The sequence below is a fragment of the Trematomus bernacchii genome, unplaced genomic scaffold (genome assembly GCF_902827165.1).
Source record: "Trematomus bernacchii unplaced genomic scaffold, fTreBer1.1, whole genome shotgun sequence".
Lineage (NCBI taxonomy): Eukaryota > Metazoa > Chordata > Actinopteri > Perciformes > Nototheniidae > Trematomus > Trematomus bernacchii.
In genome coordinates, this window is record NW_022987662.1 from 3,823,583 (window position 1) to 3,849,655 (window position 26,073).

Here is a 26,073-nt window from a genome sequence, read left to right on the forward strand (position 1 = left end):
ATCCAGTTATTTAAAATGATTGGTCGTACTTTTTACAGTACTACGGCTTCCACAGATGACATTTCTTTATGGATTTTTTGTCAAAGCACTTAAGATATTTATTGCTATCGGGATGTTAAGAGCATTCCATGGAATATAACAAAAAGTGTATCTCGAGCCGGTTTCTCAAACTTACCTACCCCACCTTTAAGGACAGAGACAGGCTAGTTGTTTTTCAACCAGTTTCCATTCTTTATGCCAATATAAGCTAGGCTAAGCTAAGTTGACAGATTTCAGAGCTGTAAATATCTAACTCTGCACATGAAAGCAAATAATTGTATTTCCTAAAACGTCAAGCTACTCCCTTTAATCTTTTTTATTTATTTGTATATTATCCTAATTGTGTTAAATGTATCCTTCTTTACAATTACAACTTTAATTAGACATCCAAACATTTTCTTTTTCCGATTTTGGCAGCAGTGATTCATGACTTGGTTGCACTTCAGTAAGGGACATTGTAACCATTGGCTGGTTATTATTATTATTACATTTAAAACAGGACTACTTGAATCTCAGACCAGTTTTACAAACATTATTCAACACCCTATAGCATAAAAAACAGGCCATTTTCAAACACTCGTCGAAGAGTGCAGATCCTGTAAGCATAATAAAATGACAAGATGGTGGCTGGTTTCCATGACAGATTTGAGGCATTATGGTGACCACTGAAGTGAATTCCTTCTGAACATGTGACAATACTAAACATGATTGGGCCAAAGTCTTCAGTCGAGTTTCTTTCTCGAACCAATGAGTTTGTGTCTGATCTCCAACAGGCGGAGGATCTGGAAAAAGTTTGTCCATCAAAAAAGATTTACACATTTAGATTTAAAAGAAGAATTTCCAATAAAATACCTCTGACCCTCAGTGCTCGTCTTGCGTACAAGAAGTACAGTTTGTTACTGTGAAAATGAAAAATAATCGAAGTGTCAGCCATGTGCTGCTGATGCCCTCCCAGCTGAAGCGGTCGACAGGCGGCTGGCGAGCGCAGCACGACATCAGTCCGTCAGTGAAGCAGCTACAGCTCCATTGTTAGGTAGAGTTAATGTACACTCGTCTGTACAACCGTCGTCTTTCCTCGGCGACCGTTAAGAGGTGCAAATGACATCTGTAGTGGTTGATGATTGAGCGTGATTGAAGAACATGAAAAAGGAAGAGTGACATCCACTGAAAAGGCTCATTTTCTTGGCAGTCGTCCCTTTCAGCTTCCACTCTTCACATTTCCAGTAGAGTTGTGGATTAGACCACCCAGCCAACAGCTTTAAAAGGTCTTGTCTCCCCCCCTGGGCAATATCCTCACCACCAACTTTTCCTTTGTGCATTTATCTGGCAGTCCATCCATCTTCATCACTGCGTGCAGAGGGAGCTGCTGTTCTTTTAAATACTTCCAGTCCTTCAACCCTCTCTGCTTTTGGCTCTTTGCTGGGCCACTCAGCCCGGTGCTATATGAACTTAAAGCACTTGGTCTTGTCGTGGGGCAAACGAGTCTTAAACAGCACAGAGTCCACGCGAAACTGTGTGTACAGAAGCGGCATGTAGCCGTACACTTTGACGAAGAAGTTGATGCACTTGTGGCGTTCGTGGAAATGGGAGTCGTCGTGTGAAAGGGCCTGAGGGCAGCCGGGACAGCGGAAAGTCCAACGTGACGTTACCTAAAGATGGACAAAGAGACAGTATAGTCATATGTGTAGGCAGTATTTCACAGCACAATGCTGCTGTAGGAGGGGATAGTGCAATGTAGGATAGCAAAAACACTCATTAGGATTATCTACAATACACTACAAAATAAAATAAAATGCCATTTATTAGTTTCATGGACGAGCATGAGTTGAGGATGCCATCTTCTTGATTGGGACCCATCAGCATAAGCCTCAGTCTTTTAAGACAACCACCATAACACAGTCAGCATGTCGCTGTGTCCTTGGGCAAGACAGTAACATGTCATATACTGTAATCTAAAGCACTTTGAGCACTTGGAAAAGCGCTAAATAAATACCATGAATTATTATTATTATTATTATTATTATAAATAAAACATTTCTTTGTTTGTTTTCAAGACTAAAATGGATCAGCATGTAATATTAAAAAGTCAGCCAGAGGTGGAGTTTTAAAACTGAATAGGGAGCTGATTAGCTCAACAGATTTTATTTGTTTGCTAGTAAAAACAGCTAGCTATCAAAACGTGTCATGCCTTTGTCTTTCATTGTCTAAATGATGGAACAATATCTTTAAAAGGTAAATCATTATTTGAAGTGGTAAATCTGCCCCTGTTATCATGTAGCTGTTAACTGCATATGTAAAATGCAAATAGGGGGCAGGATACAGAAATCAATCCTAAAAACTGAGTTTGAATGTTAATTCATCAGCAGTGATTCATAAAAAGTCATTTATCTTCGGTTTTATTTGACTCCACATTAAAACTTGCCCCAAATTCATTATTCACAAGGCGTATTCCTGGCAGCGAATTGCTGTCATGCACAACACACTCCATCAAAGCAGTCCTTAATTCCCTAAATGAAACACCCCTGAATATTAACACCACTAAATCAAAAATAACTTAAACCCAGGGCTGCAATAACATTTCTGCTCCAACAGCTTCCATGCTGTGATTGCTATAATTATTTGTCTAGCCATAAATATGCCCTCTGGTAATAAATGTCCTTCCGATAAAAATCCAGTTGAAAATCAGGCATAGCGCACCAATTCGATCTTGTTTTTTCTTGATTCATCATTTGTGTGCAATATTGGATATGTCAGTTTGAGTAATGGCGAGGCTAAGTGGGAAAAAATATAAATACATGGTGCCTGCAGGAGACACAAAGATTACAAGATGCTGGACTGCGTGCCCCGTCACTGACCTTGATGGGAGGTTTTCGGGTGATGTGAGAAACCAGGAAGTTCATGGCGATGTCTTCACAGTTTATGTACTCGTCCACCATGTCCCTGATAGCCTGGGGCATCACGTAGGAGTACAGGTAGGCGTAGTACTACATCAAAACAAACACCAGGGGACAAGTCAATTATGTGGCTATGAGACGAGATACATTTGGCTGCATGGTGTATGTTTTTTTTTTGGAGGATGATGAGTTCAAGGTCTGACCTTATGGAAGAAAGCAGCTCCGGTCAGGACCATGGAGAGCTCACAGGAGTAGTTGGAGTTGTAGAGCCAGGACTGATGGTTCACGTCCCACGCATGGTACCTCCCGGGGAAACCCACGATGCGATCTCTGGCCTCGCGCCACACTCTGTGAGACAAAGTCAGCAGAAGTTCTCCTTTTAAAAAAAACTCTTGTTTGTGGGCATTGTAGAGTAAAAAATACCGTTTAAAATGGAATAAAATATTTGTTTTTTTAAAGGATGATTGTTTTTTGTTACTAATTAGTTTGCAATAGGAAAATTAGAGAACAGAGCAATTAAAAAGTGTTTTAGTGTTGAAAATAATCGATAGTGCCCATGCTACTTTGTGGTGAAGCATTAGCACACTGCTAATAAAATAAATGGCTGATAAAGGTTTGCCGGATCTCATAATATATGTCATCACTTCCTCTCAATGACATTTAAAACATTTTTAATGCAGCTGCTAGGTGATTTCCTTCATAATGAAACGTTGCTCTAATCCAGTTTATAATTCCTCATTTTAAATGAATGAATTAAGACATGACTGGGCAGAATTATTAAATGTTTAATGAACTTTTAATTGTTGTTGTTTGCCAATTTTTTTTTTATGGTCATTAGTTTGGTTTAAAAGTGGCAAGTGGCGTGTTTGAACTTATCTGTATAAAACACGTGACGCATTTTTTCCTCCTGGGGTTAATTAAGTAATTATCCTCTTGTCTTTTATCAGTTTCACACTACCATAATGTAGCCCTATAGCGGCAGGAAGGTTTTGGAGATAAATCTGTGTTTCATCTTATCAGATTAGATACTTGGAATTCCTTCTGTAGACACAGACGAATCAAGAAATCTAATGTTTTAAATGAGCTCATGTGAGACCACTTAAATGTCTAAGACAGTCAGCTGCATATCACACACACACACACACACACACACACACACACACACACACACACACACACACACACACACACACACACACACACACACACACACACACACACACACACACACACACACACACACACACACACACACACACACACACACACACACACACACACACACACACACACACACACACACACACACACACACACACACACACACACACACACGTAAATGAGTGTGAGAGAGGGAAGGGGAAGGTGCAAAACATATCTGCTCTTTTAATTGGATTAGACATGGCCTTCGCAATCTGCCTATCCAAGAAAAGTATTAACAAATAAATCATAATTACAAGGAAGCATGTTTTCCTTTAAATTAATCTGGCTGAGTTTCGAGTGGTTGCTTCAGTTTTTCTGTAGAATTCAGAGTTGTTCAGGAATGCGAAGCTTCTGCATTCTTTGGGGCATTTTCCCTTCCCACTGGAGACGAAGCTTTCCCTTTAATTACGCTGCATTTTTTCGACTCTCTTCACACCATGTCTCTTGAGAAAGGACAATTTTAACTATCATCAAACTTGTTTTCTTCAACAAACAAAAACACACTCCATTAATCACAACCCCTTTTCTTTTCAAAATAACCGGGAAAAAAGCGAAAATTGTGGTCTGTAAAGATTTCCTTTAATTGCCTGTTCTTCCCCTCCACGTCTGGGTGCCTATCATCAAACATTAAAGGTAATTGTTTTGTCAATGCAGTGCCTTTCAAAATGTGAGTATTTAAGCAAACATTTGTAATTAAATTAGTAGAGATTTGTTCTCACTTCTACGTATCTTTGTTTTTCCCCGTATAAAATCCACTTGAATTCAATGTTATAAGACAATAAAATGCTTTGTGTTTTAAACCACAAAAAAGTAATGACAAATGCATGTGTTGCCCAAGAGCCCAAAGTGATGACACATGTTGTTTACAGGGTTTCTCTCTTGTATGTATGAATCCCTAAAGCCTCATGCACTCTTGTTACTGTCACTGACCTGAACCCGAACATGATCTCGTCGTGGCGGAGATGAGCGTCATCGTCAATCGACAGGATGGCCTCGGTTTCCACGACGTCCCAGGGAAGGAAGCGGTTGTTGAGGCTGTTCTTCTCTGTGCGGACGACCTGCAGGCGCAAACAACAAACTCTTTCAGTCATTATCGTTAGAAGTGATACTTGATTGTGCTTTTGGGAGTTTTTGCTTTTGCTGTAGTGTGTTATATAGGTTTATGTGCATGTCAATGTTCTGCAAAGACTAAAATCACAAAGTTCGGACTCTTCCATAAAATACATTTTAGCACAAAATGATTCCAAACATGTGTCAGTCATACGTTGTAGTTATACATGATCCGTATAGAAGCAGTTTATATATACGCCTGTTAAATAGTAGTGCCAGGTGGCTTCAAAGACTCTGCTGGCACTGACAAAAACAGAATCTAATTCTTTAGTTTCTCTTCACAGCTTACCACTTGTCCCCGTCACAAACTAATGGGGTGAATATGAATCACATGAATATTTTATTTTTTCAGACTTAATTCAAAAGCCCAAATTGTATTATTCATGGATGTCAGACTTCTTCACATCTTTTTAGTTAAGCGGCTAGTAATTTGTATGGACTCCTGCAGAGTTTCAAAGAAGAACTGATCCAAACAACTTTATGTAATGCAGCGCGTCAAACTTTGCACCACCTCAGAAACACTTCAAAAATACTACGAGTCACTCTTTTGCACTTCAAAGAGACGAGATAAGACAGAGATATATTCCTTACAAATACAAACAAACATCACTGAGATAAATTGGACATTTGTTGAACAAGAGTGTTAGTCATTAGGAGCACTCACCACGATGGGCAGGCCGATGTCTGGCCACAGCAGGTCGTCTGAGGGAGGCTTGGGTGAGTTCCACACCACCACTACTTTGTTGAGGTACGGCAGTCCATTCAGCCTCTCCAGAGAGTTCATCAGCACCTCCTCCCTCTCATAGGTCAGCATGACCACGGTGAACTGTTCTCGGGGCACGTTCCCTCCTAGAGCTGCCTGAAACTCCTTCCCTGAGCCTCCCGTACCTCCACCGATGGGCCTGAAGCCAGTTCCAGAGCCGAGGAATTTGGCTTCAGAGGGCAGCACGGGGTCCAGAGGAGTGTGAGGGAACAGATGGAAAGGCCCCGGGGCCCGGTTCCATGCTCTATATGTTTCTGAAGCTGTGTATGTGAAGTTGCGGAGAAAGCGCGGAGAGGCGTAGGGGGGCTCCGTCTCAACAGGACCCAGATCCAGGTCCCCATTGTCAGCCAGGTTGGCGTCAGTTCCTGCCAGCTTCCCTGCTTTGTGGGGAATCTCGTGAGCCGGCTCTTCTTTGATGGGAGCAGCAGGAACCTGGATGCTGGTTCTGATGCAGGCCAGGAGGGTGTTTAGAACATTCTCCGAGGTAGAGAAGTACGTCTCCCACAGGAAGCGGCCCTGCCGCCTCATGGCCAGCATGTCATTGTCTGATAGGCTGCGCAGCAGGAAGTGTAGCTCTGTGACACGAGGCTTAGGGACTATGATGGCAGCTTCGCTCCATCGAATAAGCTGGTGATACGGCAGTCTGGAGTGGTCCCCCAACACGACTGGGATGGTCCCCACTTCGAGGGCCTCAAAGAGCCTCATCCCACAGCCTGCTGAGGCCACCAGCTGCCCATCCCCTGGAGCTATCACCAGGCCAAAGGTGGAAACCTTGAGCACCTCCAGCCGGTCCTCCCTCTCCCCACACAGAGCCCACTCAGTCGGCAGGCTCGGCCGGGGGTTCTTGCAGGTGAACTCCACCAGCACCTGATCAAGGTGGCTGTCCTGCACCGCCTTTAAGGTGCCGATGATGCGATCATCGTAGTCGGCTGGTGGGTCTCCTTCCATCTCCTCCTCGAAGGTCTGGGGGGGTCCTTCCTGTAAGCTGCTCCTTAGTGACTCCACCCTCTCCCCCTGGAAGGTGAAGAGGTATTTCCTCTTTACAGGAACTTGAGGGGGCACTTCTAAAAAGTTTGGCTCTGAGAGGGCATGAACGAGCGGGGACACAACCAAGTCAAAGCCCTCGCGGTACTGCTGCTCCAGGAAGGTGGACTGAGCGACTGCCGCCCGTCCTGTGCTCACATTATACAGGAAGTTCTGTGTCATTGACTTTCTAGAGAAATGCACCAGAACATGATTGTGTCCATCAGATCTCCAGTAAGGCAGAGCTTTCAGTTGCTTCTCCAGATCTGAGGGAGGTGGAGGCGGGGAGGACTCCTGCAGCTCCCCGACTAAAACCAAGTAGAGACAGGCAATGCTGGGGTTATCGGTTATATAAATGTTGCTCTTCACTGATGCTGCAAACGCCTGCTTCACCAGGGGGTCAATAAAGTCTGCCCATGGATAGGAGGCTGTGTCGTAGACATAGACTGGAAACCCAGAGGTGAGAGGGCAGCGGGCGTAGTCGAAGCAGGAGCGTAGGCGGCAGGAGCGTGCAGACTTCGGCGGTGGTAAACCCGGGTCCTCCTTGTCTGGCAGCAGTCTGACCGGCAGTGAAAGCTTGGGCTGGTTCTGGGCCATCAGTTCTTTATAGGAGTGTTCTGTCTGGCTGATAACGTTCTTCAGCTGCAGCAGGTCCTGCTTGGCGCTGTCGATGCTGCGCTTGCAGGCCTCGATGCGCATGTTGAGTCTGGAGATCTCCCCGTTGAGCTCCTGCCTCTTGGCCTCCAGCTGCAGCAGCTCCTCGCTGACCGACTCGCGGATCCGGCACAGATCCTGCACATGTTTGGCCTCACAGAGTTCGCCACCGGGCCGCGGGCCAAAGATGTGCTTCTCGGGACCCCCGGCTTCATCGATGGTAGTGAGGTAGTAATGGGCGATGAGTGGGAAGAAGACCAGGATGAAAAAGAGCATGAAACTGAGCCAGGTGAGACGCACGCGCCGTAACAGCCATGGCTGGCCACCGGCGCCCGCCCCCCCGCCGTTACGCTGCATCGTTGACTCTCTCAGTCTGCTCCTTGCATTGCCAAGGAAGCGTTGCTATGGGGATCAGCAGCGGCCATGATACGACCTTGTCAGCAAGGTGAGGTTCGGCCTCACCTGTATTCTAAAATAACCTCTGATGTGGTATAGCTCAGACAAACTAATACCATTTCTATTGCGGGGTTAAGCTATTTTCCTACTCTATTCCAGAAAACACTCCGGTGTCTGGAGAGTTCCCCTCGATGGGTGAGGCACGGAGGGCATGGCCGCTCACAGGTCAGAGAGACGGGTGGGTGGGCCAGCTTCTTCTATCCGGGATGTGCTCATTTTTCGGTCACTTTTTCCAGGGATTCCTTTTGGAGATCGCGCTTCTGGAATATAGTCTTTCTTCTCAAAGCAGGAACCTGGGAGAGAAAAAAAATAGTGCCGATTATTAAAAAAAAATCTAAAAGCAAGATCAAAGTAACTATTGGAGCTTACAAACACGTTTTATGTCCCAAAACATTTTACATGCATATTTTGAAACTCATGACTGGGAACTGATAGCTGCATTTAGTAAAGCAGGCTCATTAGAAACTGCCTCGATGTAACAGATAAAGTTTCTTTTGTCATAACAGAGGCTGGAGGTGGAATGCTGCCATCCTTAATATAATGCCAACATGTATGTATAGTCAGGCTCTCCATAGTTAGCCACTGTAAATGTTTCTCTGTAAAGCAAGATACTGCAGCCCAACCTTTTTCCACTGCATGTGTGCTGCAGAATACCAGGGAGCAGGGCTCTCGACTAACTTTTTTCACCATCCTCCCGGAACCGTCCCGAAATACAATCTAAGCCGTCCCGAAATTAATGTGGACCGTCCCGAATTTAAAATATTTGTTTTTCTACATTATCATTAGTTGAAATCATTCAAAGTGACCTTTAACATAAATAAAACATCATACAAATCATTAGATGATAATTCATCAACCTTTTTATTTGAGTAAATCAGTCAAACACAGAAACAAAGGCCAAATATATTTAAAAAAAACACACAAGCGAGAAAGTTATTCTAATATTGAATCCAATCAAGTCCCATCCGATTAACAAAAAAATCCAACACTCTGTCCTGAAGACAGAACCAAGAGTAACCACTAACCAGGATGACAGTCTGTAACACAGTCAGGAGACCTTTACAAACTGCCCCGCCCCCTCGCACACAGACGGGGGAGAGAGCTCTCTCGTCTGGATTGGAAAATACATCATAGACGCATTTTGTAGTCTTATTGCATATTAGAAAAGGAGTTGGCGAAACTAAAACTGCAATATAATGTTCATGTAGCAATAATACATATGACATGTATGTTTTAAATGTCTCCAGTACCGATAAAAAGACCACTGTTGGTACCACTGTCTTTAATAATTCCGGCCCGGGGCCCGTTTAATACCGGGGCTCGGTACCCATCCCTACATGGGGAGAGGCGCAGCATATTGCTAAGGACTAAATGCGATGGAGAGTTCTCATCTCAGCTGCAATGACATGTCTGGAAACCCCCTCTAGGGTGCCCCATGCATAGCGCGTCGTCAAAAGCTGCTTCCTAAATTAAGTTTCGTTTCTCCGCACCGCTCCGGGGTAAAAAAATTGTAGTTACATCACAGCTGTGCGGCTGGCTGACAGCTGTAGCTACGTACTGTGTGTGTGTGTATTTCGCGGGTTGCTAAATGCTTTGTGTGTGTTTATGTTGACAAGGAGGTTTAATAACTGTGTGCTACACAAAACGTGCAGTCAGTTTCATTTTCATCGCCGTTCGTAGTAGAGTTAGCAGGGTATTTTTATTTTAACTCTCGTCCCAAATTCGTCCCAAAATGTATTTGTATCCTCCCCGACCCGATTTCTTTCGGCCCCGGGACGACGGGAGGTCCTTAAGCTCGAGCCCTGCCAGGGAGTATGTTTTCTTTCAATTTCTTCCCTTTCTGAATCAGCCAGGAGGAGCACAGAACAGAGGAGGGCGCTCACTAGTAAAAGTGCACACAGTTGGCAAGCCAACACCAGCAGCACCTCCAGCAAATCTCATTAAGGGTTCCTCCTGCACCCCGACCTCATCACTGACTCAAATTACCCAGCATCCCTGATAACAGTCCACCTGAAGAAGTGATGTAGAATTATCTGCACTGGCTCAAAGGAGAAAAAGGCTTCGACAAAGGAAACCAGCTGCCCTTCTGATGCAGAACGCTTCACTTCGCATGCCAATTTTATTTGAAGTGTTCAAGTTCTTCCCGATGGCTTGTGTTTTATCTTAAGATCAATGCAAGAATAACCATAAATACATCTTCCTCTGATCATGTTCTCCCGGTTTGGAGCTAGTTAGAAAATATAAGAATGCAAGAAAGAATGAAGACCTCGGAAGCTGAAGTGTGCGTACGTTTTGAAGAGATAGCTAGAGCCAGAGCCCAAAACCAAACTGAAAGTAATATTAGGTCACCTTTCAGAAAGAATCTTACATAATGAGCATTGTGTACATTTCAGAACAGATTGTTTCTTTCCACGGGCAGCAGACAGTCTACTTTCTGAGCTTCATAGCTAAATCACTACAGCACAAGCCCGGAGGATGTCCACAAAGTGCCAAACAATCCTTATCAAACACAGAAACCCACAACACTGAGCGCCAGCCTTGATAAAGCAATGCGGTTCAGACCAGAAAAGGAACGCAGGTGCTGTTTACCTTATGCCGACATAACAGCTCCTCTTGATAAGGATAAAACTCCTACGACTGGTGAATTTAAGCCTGTGCGGTTGTAACGGTTTCATTACTGCCCGGGTTAAGATCACAGCACAGAGAGATAACCATCTAAAAAACAAACTGGGAAAAAAACAACATTCTGTCAAGTAAAAATGTCTCCGTGCTGCCTCCATGTGACGGGCAGTTCTGATGTGTAGAGATTACTTCTCCCCCGTCTAACCTGAAACACAGCACAGCTGGTGTGTGTGTGTGTGTGTCTGTGTCTCTCTCTGTGTGTGTCTATGTCTGTGTCTGTGTGTCTGTGTGTCTGTGTGTCTGTGTGTGTGTGTGTGTGTGTGTGTGTGTGTGTGTGTGTGTGTTGGCCTGTAAAGGAGAGGAATGAGAAAAGGTACTGGCAAATCACATGACACACACGTGATTTCATCTTGCCCAAAATGACCCGACAGCCTGCTGCTCGTCTCCTTTCAGCTGCGTGCCTCAATGCACCTCAAAGCTGAAAAGACTGATATAAAAATCAAAACAGTTGGATAATTAATCGATCATAACAACGGGCAGAAAATGAATCAGTCAATTCAATTTGAAATGTTATTATTGATTGAGGGTCGAAAAACTGTGAGCAATGCTTATCAAAATGTCCTCGAATCAAATGTGAGTTCATGACAATCTATGTTGATATGAAACGGAAAAAAAGGGAGCAAAACTTCACATTTGAGGAGATGAAAATTGCAAATGTTAAGCTTCTTTTTTTATAAAAGCCTTGTCAAATAGAGTCGTGTTATCCGGCTGCACTAAGCACAGAGCCACCTGGATACTTCTGGATTTACAACCAAACACAACATTACCAGGATACTGACCAAAGGCTGAATTGTCCAAAAGCCAGCAACAGTGCATCAGTATTAGATAAAATAAGTGATATGTGTTTCAGCCACAGTCAAATGTGAATCAATTCAGGTTAACATTAGACAAAATGCTCTGGTCCAACAAAGTACCTACAAACCAGTGATCTTTGGTTTATTCAGAACGTGTACAGTAAAAACTGCGAGGCCATGTGACCCTTCGAACGCTGACCCTACTCCTGCTGCGTAGCGATGTGCCCGAGGTGCAGAGTGACCGAGTGGCGACATCACAACTCTCTGATTAATTGCAGCCGGACTGCCAGTGTCACAGGGCTAATGGCAGACAGATGCTGGCAAACGCTGTCGCTCGGCCTAATCTGGAGCCAAAAACAAGATGGCTTAAAGCTCTGCCCGTGGCTGAGTCTGGGAGTCGGAGCAACACACACGGATGGGAACTAAATCTCTATCTCTTCAGTTGTAGCGTCCTAATCTGCAGGATGTCTTCTCTGCGCTGCACTCAGCATAATCTGAGAGCTGTTTGCATGGAAAACACACAGGAGAGCATTGATCGCTCCGGGTTTACTTTGTGGGATCAAGGATAATGCCATCATTACCTACAAGTGGAGCTGCGAGGCTGTTTGGTGTTAAGCACCTTAAGGGCTGCTGTTGTAGCCATTTTCACTTGTAGGCATTAGGCTTACAAGGTGGCAGAAGAGTAAGAGTGAGCTATAAAGTATATTTGCACTCAAAGAGAGATACTGACATCATGGCCGTTCGTGTCTTCACCTTATACTAATAAAGCTGCAACGATTAGACGACTAATCTATTTGTTTATCGACTGTAAAATAAACAACCACTATTCAGATCATTTATTAAAGGGGACCTGTTATGTTCATCTTCAGGTTCACATTTGTATTTTGTGCCTCTTCTGCGACACGTTTACATGTCCCAGTCTGCTCTGATTGGTAAGCTGGCCCGGCTCTGTTGTGATTGGTCAGCCGCTTAGTCGAAAGCCACAGGAAAGTGAAACCAAAAAAGCATAATAGGGCCCCTTTAATCTTAAATCTTCATTCAAGCAAAGTTGGCAGAAAATGCTGTTTTCAGCCTCTTATGTATGGAAATATTCCTGCTGTTTCTTTGCGTCATATAAACTGATTATCTTTGGGGTTTAAAATGACAAAAAGAAAATACATTTAAAGATGTTACCTTGGACTTTAAGACACTGGGATTGACATTGTTCAGTTGTTTTGACATTATATAGGCCAAACAAATCTAGATCTGTAATATTGGGCAGACTCATTTTAAATATTCATCAGTCTCAGCGTTATACAACACAGTCTGCAGTTAAAATATAACCTGGAGCCACTGAGTAACAGTCACTGTACACTGAGTATTATATTATTCTTTTCAAAGATTGTTAATGTTGAATCCCTTCCTTACAGATGATGAGTAGTCTCTGCATGCATGGTATAAATAGTCCATTACAGTCATACTGAAAATCAATACGAAATACAACCCAGTCTCTTTTTAGAAGGCTATATCCTGCGACGTTTTCATATCAAATGGTCTGTAGTGTTCACAGGGGAAAGCTAAAGCACAGATGACCCAGATAAAAAAAACGTAGGCTGCTACAACTGGTGAGCAAGCAGTGACTTAAGTCTGCAAATAACTGGTCATGTTGATGATTAACGCAGACTGCATTGCTCTAGCAGTCAGTTATTTCGGAGTTTGGAAACAGACGAGACGCTTTTAACACAGGCTTTAATATCAATCTGCCAAGTCAGAGAGCATGAAAGCATGTCATGTTTGCAAGCTCTCTGAAACGCATCATGTTGTGACTAATACACCGAGACGGTCCGAGCAGAATATGTTCATCTGAAGTCAGAGCAGCAGGTGCTGAGCAGTGAGGAAGTGGGACACTGCCTTTACGTTTCCAGACATTTGAGGGCAAGCACTTGTATAAATATTTGAACAGTCTCTCTGCACACTGGCTTTCTGAAGCAGTTCTCTATACTATTGACATCCAACTATAACAGGTTTTTTACTTGACCACTTCAGAGTCATGTGGGGAAAAGCAGCTTGTGAATGAGAGAAAGCTGAAGGAGAGACATATCCTGCAGCAAAACTGAGTGAGGCCGCTTGCTTTTTTCCGCCTGTCCAAGAGGCATCTGAGCTTTTGACAGAAAGTGAGACGGACTGAAGGAGTTAAGGGCCGACAGAAAGATCCCACAGCTTGTATTTTTAATAAGGCCCCGGGTAGCAAGGCTTCAAGAAGAGGTACTGCAAGGACTGAAATATTAAGAAGTCTAACGATAAGAATTCAAGTTTTTTTTCACTCTTCTTCAAACGCTCTCTTTCCACTGCTTTAGGTTTGACTACCTGATTAGATCATCTGAACAAAGACAAACTGTCACAAAGCTATCTCTGATTTGTCAGACAGCCAGCTTCGTAATCAGTTGTTATTTTTGTAGGTATTTTTTTAATTGACAAAAGTTCAAGACAAACTGAAAATGTTGAAGGCGCAACGGGAAAAGTCAGAATAGTTAATTAAAATCACCCTGAGGCGAACATAAACGTCCGTAACAAATTTCATAGCAATCCACTCAAAAGCTGTGACGATATTTGAATAATTCATTGCTTTCTGCTCACTAAAGACTCAGAACCTTTTAGAATCATGCTTTCAGTTTGCTTTTCTAGATTTAGAAAGAGTTCTCTTCATCAGGTACACAGCCTTTGGGATGAACAAATCACCACGTGAGGGATTGCTGGGATAGTTCAATAAAAACAAAACCTCTCCCACACACATTTACGTGATAGGCTAAGAGGCGGGACCAGCGTTTCCGCCAGGGGGGCGTCTTGCTGTCATTTGACGCCCTTATTCAGCTCGGAACGCCCTGAACTCGAGCCGAGGGCGTCCAAAAAAATGTATAATTCGAGAGAAGATCGAGTTTTTATCGCTTGAAATGACGAAAAGGAAAAAAGACAAGGACATCTCTCTGTTGGAGGGGCAAAGGAGTCTGGTGGGATTCTTTTCGCCGCCAGCAAAGCGTGTTCCTGTGACGGAAAGTGTACTGCCGGCGAGCCTTGACGGGGGGTGCTAGTGGAGCACGCGCCTGAGCCTCGCAGCGGCGAAACTGAGGCCCCGTGGTAAACTGTGGTAAAAATGAAGAGCCGTTTAGGAGCCGAAAGAGCCGGCTCTTTTTAGTGAGCCGAGCCAAATGATCCGACTCACTAAAAAGAGCCGGAATTGCCATCACTAATACGTAAAGAGATAGTATCTATAACGTAAGGGACGGCTCAATTCAAAATTCAAGTCACGTGACACGACGTGACGTCACACAGAAGAGAGCTTTCTGAACATTAAAGCATGGAGACATGTCACAGTAGAGGACAACATATAAACCTGGACATTAGCATAATATTTCCTCTTTAGGTCAGTAAAATGTTTTCCTCTAAACGCAACAAACATTCTCACATTGTATTAATGTATCTGTGGCACAAAATAGCTGTGTGCAGAAAATGAGAAACTGCAGTGTTACAATGTTCCACAACAACAGTAGTATTTTCTCTAGTCAGCAGTACGAAGGTTATATGTACTGCAGTGCTGGGTCCACTTATCCTAAATGCAGAGAAATCAATAAGGAATATACCTTACTGTTATTTCACTCTGTAAATAAATGCTCTGCACACGTATAACATTACAATATGAGCTAAAAGGCACTAAGAGTGTTTACTATTTGTATTTTTAACCTTTTTAATGGATTTTCTTAGCTGGTCAAGGATGTGAATAAGCTTTCATACAGTAAGAAATTGCTCTTTTTATCGATCCGTTCTGTCCTTATCATTGAGCCATTACAGCTGCCTATAATTTGACTGACAGAAAATTGATTGTCATTTAAGTCTTGAAAAACACCAAACACTTCCCACAGCTTTTCCCATGTGTGGGGTTTCTGCCTGCAATATTTGTTGTAGCTCCAGAAGAAAATGGATACTAGTACAAACTGTAGCATGTGAGTTTTGTAAATCCTAATATCTGACTGCAGCAGTGAGCACCGGCCTCTAGAGGAGATGTTACTTCACTTTAAACTCATCATGGCCTCTGGGGTTCCTGTATATCCTCATGTATTTCTCTCCTTAAGGAGTCTCTGGGTCATTGTGCTTGATGACAACCCGTCAAATAATTAATTGTGATTTCAGGATAGAGGTAGGGCGCTCCCTGTGGAAGTGATGGAGGGGGAAAAGATGGAGGCAGCTGCAGGGGAAAGCACAGTCATGGGTCTGTGTTGGGGGGGGAGCAGCTGTTGCAGCCATGGATCACAGCTCATCTGCAGACGGCTGACTGAGCGTTTCAAGGACCTTTCTCACTGAGAAATCACACAAGAGCCTCAGGGCTGTGCCGTGGTTCTCAAAGACTGAATACAAAGTCAGAAATTAAAAGGACTTTTAAGAACTCTAAGAGCAGTTTATTAAAGGTCCCATGGCATGGCCATTTCTACTGATCATAATTCCATTGTTGAGGTATACTAAAATAAATGTATATTGTGCAATTTTCCAAACTCACATTGGTTTCTCATACAGCATCTCCGTATAGTATGTGTATTCACTCTCTGTCCTAAACGGCTTGTTGGAGCTCCTGCCCCCCCCCTCCCTGTGAGCCCAGTGGCCGTCTGCGAGACACCGCGAAACTCAGCCAGGGCACACACACACACACAGCCGCAGCCTGGCTGGGAGTTTGTGTGTGTGCCCAGGCTGAGTGTCTCGCTGTCTCGCCGACCCCACACCAGTGAGCCAGCTCACAGTGTCCCGCTCCTCACAGCAGCGAGCCTCGCAACGTCCTGCCGAGTGTGTGTGTGTGTGTGTGTGAGGAAGTCCACGGATTAGTCCAAACGTAACGGCTCCGCGGACGTTACGTCACTATACCCGAAATACGTCACTATACCCAAGAAGTAAACAATGGAAAAGAGAAATCTCCAACGAGGCGTTCTGGGGCAGCATAGACAGGTATTTTCTGTGTTAGAGTTTTACTCGCTACAGGGTGTACTTTGAGGGTTTGTGACTCTGCAGACCGTTTACATGCAGAAAAAGCTACATAACACACAAGGGGACGGGTAATAACCAGAAAAGCATGACATGGGAAATAACTCATGTGATCAGATCTAGTGTGATTAATACTGTTGGGAAAATACTGAATGTACTCTTCCAATATCAGAGTAGCCCAGGATAACAAAGGCCCAACTGTAGCTGTCTACGTAACAGGATGTATGATTACCTAGAAGAGCGTCAGGACACACTGTTTTAGGCATATGATAGCTATGTGATTAACATGATGATTGTTATTGTCTATCGCTATGGAGATAGGCATATGACGGTCATGTTTATTGCTTACGTCGGCCTTAGCTAATCTGAACTAAACAATGAATACGGCTTTGAACCGGTATTCCTGCATCTTGTGACTGTGATACCCCCTCTCTTGTTTTTAAGCATGTGAAAGACACTATTGGGGGAACTATTTGTCCCATGCAGCTCTGTATGTGATGACTACTTCCATTCTTGCAAGGATAATAAATCCTGATTATTGAAGCTCAAGCTCAGTGACGAGTGATATTTTTCTTACAAATACAAATAGACAAAAATGTTGTTAGCTCAGATGCCAGTGTAGCCCTATTTTATTTATTAGTATTAGTTATATACGATGTTGAGAAAATTGAGGGCTGGAGTGCTGGGATACTATTAGGAATTGAGAAACTTTATCTAAAAATATGCATGCAAAAGGTCAATTCTGTCTGATCTAATGAAGTACATACTTGACAAAGGTACTTAAAATCGTATTGGTTCAAACATCAGATTTTGCCATACAAGTATCCAGCTCATTTATTAGCAACATTGTCCACAGAACACTATTAGCTTCCATGTTATCATCGTTTTAGAACAATCTATCTCAAATAGTTTTAAGTTGTATTGTGTCATTTAATCCAACCCTAATGTGCTCTATTGGAAAACCAAACACTTTGCCATGTAGAAAGTTTGTTAGTACAGTGTTGATATTCAACTTTACCTACCGCTTCCTGTATAAGCACTGAAAGCTTCCCGGTGATGTGGGTGGGTGCTGCTCTTTTTATTACCTAATATCGCCGAAGAGACGACAGTGAGGCCGTTATGATCATCAGGAGTATCTGTGTGCTGATGACCCGGCGCGATGATGCGTGTATTTATAACTTGCACTATTTTGCACGGCAGATAACAAGAGAAAGAGAAGGAATGAGTTCATAATGACAGATGGGTCTGGTAGCCTCTAAAGCTCCTGCAATATGACAAGGATTACTCAGGGGAGCAACTCAAAAAAAAAAAGGTGCTCATGTCCTTGCGTGGTGGCACATTACAAAAGACAATCCAAGGTAAAAACCAAACAAAAATCCATACGACAAGATTCTTATGGCAAATTCTGTGAGAATCTCCAGTTATGTGATAAACAAAGTGCATCACAATGTCTTTGCAGTTAATCTGTCACTGAGCTGTAAAGCTGCTGAACCCACAGGGGTGAGGCGAAGAGACGCTCACTGTGTCGCTGAGAATTGAGAATGTGACAGCCAATTAGAGTCAGAGAGGACGTACAGACACACAGGACTCCCCCGTTATTCAGGACACCTCAGCTGGCACATTTGTCTCACTAGCTCTAACTTTTGAGAAAAACCTCTTTAAGATAGGATGCCTGTTGTTCTTCCTTTGCCAGAAAGTCACACAGTAACAACAAATGTAATTATGTGTCATGTAGTTTCCTAAAAAAGGCTTGTTAGCATTGTAACTGTGGCCCTTCCTGGAAACAAAGAAGTGAGTAAGCAGCTTAAATTATTGTTTACTTGTATCTTAATTGATGTTGGGATAAACCTTGACACAAAGTCCAGACAATTTCGTAACGGCCCGTCCACACGGTTCTGCCCATTCACTTTGAATGGGGTGACGCCACACTTTGCCGAACTGCATTGTGGGAGCGTCGCTTCACTTGCTTCAAAAGTTGAGCAATGTTCAACTTTTGAAGCTTCGACGGAAGCGTCAGCCAATCAAATCATATGCCAGTACAAGCTCTAGCCAATCAAACCGTGTGCTTGTGTGTCCGGGGCGGGAGATTCATGTGATTGGTTGTTGGTCGAGTTTCAGACACGCCCACCGGCAAGCTTCAACGCACGCCGCCGTGTGGACGCTGTGTAAGTACTTTAACATTTAAATAGAACTACAATTAAGTCTGCATCAGAATGAAGAGGGTTAAAGTTCAGACTGAATCTCTGTTGTTTAAAATACAGATGTTTGATGAGTTTAATAAGCAGACTCTAGGCAAGAACCACAACTATCGTCTTTATTTTATAGCACTATGCCATAAAACAAGAAATTCTTGAGTACCTCAAACAAAACTTGTAATGAGTCCAGGAAGTGCTTCATATCAAATATTTATGAAGCACAGCTAATTGCTCCTAATGTGGTGTGAAAAGCAGCACTTGACTATTTTCTTGGCGTTCTTACAAGCTTTTTAACTTCTTGCACAATATAGTAATACATTTAGCTATTTTAGATTTTAGTTAAATATGACCTGGATTGCAAATGAGGTAATCCAACAGAAATATGAGCTCACATTGTGCAAGACTGAGTTAATTATCTTTCTGAAGTGTCTAGAGAGTCTGCAACTCCTTGAATCTCTGACAAATTTGGACACTATTGATTATACATTTTCACTTTATCCAAATGTGCAGAACATGCGACAGAGGGTCAAAAGAAGGGAAGAGAAAAATCATATTTTTTTAGAGACCGAATCATTAATCATCTGTTCGTGCACATGTTGTAGACTAGAGTTTGGCTCTGACTCAAATAAACTAGCTGACACAGCTTTTTCGTGACACAGTTTGTGCTGATAAGCAGAATATTCAGGGGGAAGAAACTACAACATCACTACCATATATGGGACCAATGTCTTTTAAACAAGCATGAACAATGTTTGGAGTATCATTTTATGGACACGGAACGAGGGCAAATGTGTCAGTTTGTTCCCCAAAGGTCCAAACTGTGGCCTGAATAGACGTCGTGTCTAGTCTTGTTTCTCTGCAGAGTGTCAAACCCTTTGAAATAACACTCGGGTTAACAGCTCCTATGTGAAGCTAATTTACACTTCTTTCAGACTGCAGTTGTGTAAAATCCACTCGTAATTTCTGAGCATAAGTGACTGGCCTGTATTTACTGAACAGCTTGAATTTAGAAAACTAAAAACATTTTTGACTGGCTAATAAATTCAAACAAGCTTCTCATCCATGACCTGTAATGGTGCATGCCCACGCTCCTTGTGACGCACTTCATTGCCGAGCTCCGTCTTCAGAGGGAATTTCTGAGCTCAATTGCCTGCAACTGGTGTTTGACCCATTCATTACCAAAAATCTAATTACAGGCTGCCACATGGTTCTCATTTCCCCACTCGCCTCTACATAATTACTTTAAGCAGAGATGAAAAGGGACGCAGGATTCTGAGGCTGCAAACAGGCCTGCAAACACTGTCCAGCCTGCCAGAGAGATGTGAAGTCTCACCTAAAAAATAAATGCATGAACAGGGCTCCATCTATCATTTTACATTTCCTTCTTCAGTTGCTTTTGGGTTTTAAGGTGTGAGATTTAAACAATGGCATCCTGATATTTCCCTCTGCTCACTTGTCTTTCCTTTGTGGATTGAATGTAAGCATGTATTGCCTCGTACTTTGATTTTCAGTCAAATTAAGACAGGTGGTGGTGGTCTGTTTTTCCCCCCTAGCCAGATGCCTATCAGATAGGTCTTGTTAATAAAAATAAATTCCTTTCATTAATTAAAAAGCTTCGGATACTCCACAAGCCGGGGAGTCACATTGTTGAAGGGCAGGGCCGACCTTAATGAGTCGCCATGGCTATAATCACGCTTTATCTGGAGCAAATTGAATCCAGCAGGTCACAATTACAACAACTTCAACAGCTCAGTGTTACAAAAAACAATGGTCTAAGACAGGAAGAAGAATGAGGGCAGCAGTATTTTTGTATTCAAGAGTGGAAGCCACTTCAGTGATTAAATAAGAGCTCACTGCAGCAGAGGCTCCCACTGTTCAAAGGAAACTCTTTCTTTCTCTCATGGAACAACATCTGAAGGTGGAGCTGAATAAAAGGCAAAGTGTCCATCAGATCCTGCCGCCCTATTTGGGCTTATTCATGAAAGTGGGAATACATTTTAAAAAAGGGTGGATGGAAAAGCAGAGATGAAACAACTCATCTCTTGTTTTTTTATTTCCTGAAGCAACCCAATGAGCCTTACGGCCCGTCCACACAGCAGCGTTAAAAAAAATCTTGGAGGTGGGCGTATCTGAAGCTTGGGGATTTTTTGCGAGCAAGGCACCAACAACCAATCACATGAATCTCCCGCCCCCGACATACGAAGCAAAAAAGCCCGAAGTAAACTGGATATAAACTCCCCAAACAGGCGAAAACATACCACTGTCTCTGCCACCTCCCTCCATGCCTGGCTCCTCCGGTTTATATCCCGGTAGGTAAATAGGGACTGGTCATAAAGCACCGGGTGATTCGCTACCGCTAATTTCTCCTCCATTTTTTGGAATATGAGGAAATGACCTGCGGTATGTCTCTCCCAGCATACACGCGGTTTGATTGGCTAGCGCTTGAACTGTCAGATTTGCATACACGGGATTTGATTGGCTGACGCTTCCACCTCAGCTTCAAAAGTTGAACATTGTTCAACTTTGAATCCTGAAAATCCTGAAAATCTCCGCTCTGCTGCCCACAATGCAGTTCGGCGAAAAGTGAGGCAAAGTGACGTCACCCCATTCAAAGTGAATGGGCAGAAGCGTTCCAAGATTTTTTTAACGCTGCTGTGTGGACGGTCCGTTAGCACTGAGGTAAAACATTTAGTTGGAGATTGACGGAAAAGCATTATTGTCGCTTTTCAAAGCTTTTTTAATGCATTAATATACCGCAGGTGGTATTACATCACATAAATCAGACACATTTTGTACTTTGATGGTGATTGTTTTTCATTGTTCGTTGGTGTATTTATTTAGCAATTTCCCTCAAATTTTTCTAAAATATAATCTGGCATCATTCGGATTACTTTCTTGAACAATGTTCAGCCCTAGGACTGTTATGTTGGAAAGATCATAAAGGGAATTTTTTTTGATTGTATGAACTGAACACACAAAGAAAGATTCATACAAATAAATATGAAATAATTCAAGTTAATTATGTCTGCTACACTGTACAGCAGATCGTCTTTTTGGATGTGGTATATACAGGGGGGAAAGGAAGGCAATGCAACACTACTTTCATTACGGATTCCCTCTTGAGACCATACTTTACAGATGAGGTGGCAATACTTTACAGATGAAAGTACCAGTACATAAAGTGGTTCTATTGTACCCTCAGCTGTAGACACATGGGCAACTGGAAACAAATATAACCAAGGCTTTATCCGGGGGATGGGCATGTGGCGTGGAACAACTGTCTTTATGTGAGAGACTAACAACTGTTGTCCCACAGTATCACTTTTGATTTCCTCACGGAGTAAAGTCTGCCACAGAATAGCAACATGTATCCATCTTTTTCTACCAGGAAACTTTCTAACTTGTCAAACACAGGTGCAAAAACTAACACTAATGTTTCAGGGCTCTGGCATTATGCATTTACATGTCTTACTGGCACAGCTAATTGGAAGGGAGACATCATTAATGTCATTACTAACACCTGTGTTATTCCTGCTATAGAGTCTACAGTGAAAAGGGCTTATTTAGACAAGAAGTGTCGTCAAGAACACCTGCTGGTTTGTAGGCAGCAAACTCTCACTTCTTAATTAACCATTTTTCAATCTGGTATTCATTGTAAAAAAAAATAGTCCTTGTGCATTTCTCCTTCGACTTCAATCCAAAAATGGTGAACAGCCGTGCTCTCCCAAAAGTCAAATGGAAGTATCCCCTCCTAATATTTGCCTTGACAACTGAATCTCATTTGTGGAGGCCTCCTCTGCCAATTCCCTGTCCCTGCATCAACACCCACTCCGTTTTTAAGCCATGATAATCACAGGGAAAATAGCCTATGTCTGGCTAACACTCAAAAGTGATTTAAATCCACTGAGACCTGTCCTAGTTCAATAATAATAAGGCCAATTTAAACATCACTTTGATGCTGTTAGAATAAGTATCTTAAAATCCACTGGCATTTCCTTTGTAGATATAAAACTGTTCAAACTAGAACATATTGGCACGACATAACACATGCAGCTGACGTGGACATTATGAACAAAGTCAATGCACATATATTTTGGGTTTCCTGCAATTTGCAATGAAAAGTATTGTTTTTGTCAATTATGGCTGTAGCATTACATTTTGCATTTATTATATTATTAATATACTGATTACAATTATTTCAACATTAAGTCTACAAAATCTGAGAACATAGAACAATAGTTAAAAAAAATGTCAGGAGTGCTACGTTTAAATGTCTTATTGTTTTTGTCCAACTTAACGGACAAAACTAAAATATTGAATTTATACAAAATATCTAAACGGGTCAAAAAGAAGCCAATCCTCTCATTAACGAGGTTGCAACTAAAAGATTGCTTTATGTTTTTACTTGAAGAACATAAAGAACTATTAAAAAAAGATTATCAAGATTGCTGGCTATTACCTTTATGCCTTATGGACTTTTTGGCTCCGATATCATTGGTTCTATTGTCATGCTTTATTAATACTTCTTCCTTGAACCTGGCTTTCCTCTGCACATATTTGACAGTGAAAACAGTTAGAGTGAAACACAATTAACACACAAGCAGTGAAATCCTGCCCTGCTAGCAAATAAATCCTCTTGTTATCTTTCCATGCCAGTGGCAGCAGCAGCCCGGCTCTCCGTGTCCTCCTGAGAGCTCTTCCTCTCCGTGCATGTTGGCTCAGACCATAACAGATTGACTCAGCCCGACAACAGCTGCCAGAACCCCGCAAGCCCCGTCCTCCAGACACTGATGGATTGTGGGAAGGGAGCCAGGGTGATTAGCCCCTTGACGTGGGAGAATTATTGCAATGTACCACCCCAAAAGAGATCTCACCTGAGTGTCGACGTGGAGCATTCACTCACACTACTTAAAGTCATGTTGATATTGTCCGTTCGGCATTAATGCGCTGGACTTGAACTCGGCATGTCAACACCAACAAATGGCAGGATTTCTTTAGATACAAAAAGTGATTCTTACAGAGAGTGCATCCTTTCCACAGGACATATTCCGCTGTGTGATTTGATTTGAAGAAATGTCTTTTGCCTCGCAGCATAGTGTATTTTTAACCGCTCTGTCACGTAAGGCACTTACCTTGAGCTTGACAGTGACAAACACTAACTAAGGTCCACTGGAGGGAGGCAAATGGAACCTGTATTTGAGAAAAGATATTGCTGCTTGGAAAATGAATTAGCTGAGAAATCCTGCTGCTTGACTAGCAGGCATGGCACAGAGCTGCTGTTTGCTTACCGTGCCAAAAGTAGAACTAGTCCTGCTATCTCTCTCTTTTATTCGTCTGCATTTTTCTGCTCTCACTGCCACATCTGTTCCAGTCAGAACTTCTATTCACGCCATTAATTTCCCTCTTGCCTCGCGCAATAATAAGAGGGAAAAAAAAGTCCTGCTGTTATTCAGTAAACATACAGAACAAGCTGTCCTGAGTTAATGTAGCCTAACTTTTCCCGCCTCTTAAAAGCAGATGTGCAAAGAGCTCAGGAACACTCAGCTATTGAAGTAGGGTTAAACCTCGGCTCTTTCTCAGACGGGACAGTTTGACAGAACGCGAGTAGAGAGTCGGCGGCTCCATTCTGTGATTCATCCAAACCCTCATTACAAGGACAGGGCAATTAACGCCCGAGCCTCGATGTTCAACACCACAGCCAAAATCCTCTCACTCACTGGACTGTGAAATGTTATCACACTAAGACCACAAATCAGGGCTGCAATAGAGAAGGACACACAATAAGTAATATGCGTGTAACAGAATGCTGCACACTAATACTGATGCAAAGGCAAGGGATTCAGGTTAAAGGACTTTGATGAGCTTTTGATTCTACATCAGGAGATAAGATGAGTTGTGCTTTTTAAATGTGGATTTAAGGGACTAAGTGTTCCTGACTGTCCCTGACCAAGTAGAAAATGACCTGGCTGACAGACCCCCCCCCCCCCACCACAGTCCACATTTTCAACATTTAAAGAGCTTAGCAATAGCGTTATTTATCAGAAATCTCTTTGCACTAGGAAGAAAAACAAAATGACCACTACTTACATTTTTACAAGCTATGATGGAGTCTGGTGAAGTGTTCATATGTAACACTGTATTAACTAAGTTGCATTTGACAACAGATGGAAGGACTTTTCAGCTCATTTGGCTCATGTTTTAATGGCTATTCTCGCAATAAACCGATATTCCCTGAGGACATTTTGACATGTCATGACGTAAAAATATGTCACAATTCGAGGGCAAATGTTAATCTTGTGCATGCTGGTTCACTGGGACAGTTCAATGGTGCATCAATAATGTGATTAGTTACACCTCTACTGTTCCTGCCATGACAATTCAAAATTCTGCACCAAATAAGGTTAATTATAAATCAGAATTTAAACGTCATGTCAATATCCTGCTTAAAAAACTGAGGGTTAGGCTAGGTTTCTTCTACAGGAACAAGTCCTGTTTCTCGCTCAAGGCCAGAAAAAGGCTAGTCACTGTGACCTTTTTACCTGTGCTGGACTATGGTGATCTGATTTATATGAATGCACCTGCCAATTGCCTGGTCAAGTTAGATGCTGCATATCACAGTGCACTGAGATGTGTGACAAACTGTAAAGCATTAACTCATCACTGTACCCTGTATGCAAGGGCTGGTTTGCCTTCGCTAACTGTACGGAGGCTCAGTCACTGGTACATTTTTATATACAAAGCCATGTTAGGGAAACTTCCATCCTACATCTGCTCCCTGATCTCACGGCGAATTGTAAGTGGCTACTGCCTGAGATCGCATGCTGTGGTTTTATTAAATGTGCCAACTGCTAGGACTGTCTTAGGGAAAATAGCATTTAGATGCGCAGCTCCACTGTCCTGGAATAGTCTGCAATTAAAATGGAAACTGAGCAATCTGTTGCCACTAAATGTTTTTAAAGCTCGGTTAGATGCTACTGAATCGGAAGCTGTTGGTACCTGTGCATGTGGATAGTATGTAATTTGTAATCCCTGTAATGCTACTGTATGATGTCCTTTTGTTGTTCTGTTTATGTTTTTAATGTTTCATGTGGAACCTACTTGAGCAGGTCTCCCTTGAAAAAGAGGTCAATGATCTCAATGGGATACAACCTGAATAAATAAAGGTTTGAAATGAAATGAAATGAGAATTCACTATTTGATTTGAGTATTAGTCAAGCACACACATTTTGGCACGTTGTCAGAAGGCGCCTTATATC

The 26,073-nt window shown here is 42.7% G+C and overlaps 1 protein-coding gene across 2 annotated transcripts in view; it reads right to left on the bottom strand.

The window, feature by feature from the left end:
- Nucleotides 1–82: 82 nt before the first annotated feature.
- The window catches only part of extl3 (exostosin-like glycosyltransferase 3), a 29,094-nt gene continuing 3,103 nt past the window's right edge, over nt 83–26,073 (bottom strand). Inside the window, exons 1-6 of one of the 2 annotated variants that reach the window (XM_034135637.1) lie at nt 10,732–10,857; nt 5,911–8,435; nt 5,067–5,194; nt 3,137–3,281; nt 2,895–3,023; nt 83–1,688 (exon numbers count right to left, since the gene is read on the bottom strand). In XM_034135637.1, coding sequence (XP_033991528.1) covers nt 1,479–1,688; nt 2,895–3,023; nt 3,137–3,281; nt 5,067–5,194; nt 5,911–8,043 — 2,745 coding nt within the window. In that variant the 5' untranslated portion in view covers nt 8,044–8,435; nt 10,732–10,857 and the 3' untranslated portion in view covers nt 83–1,478. Of the gene's footprint in view, nt 1,689–2,894; nt 3,024–3,136; nt 3,282–5,066; nt 5,195–5,910; nt 8,436–10,731; nt 10,858–26,073 lie in introns of those variants that run through there. The other variant, XM_034135636.1, reaches the window with a different exon arrangement.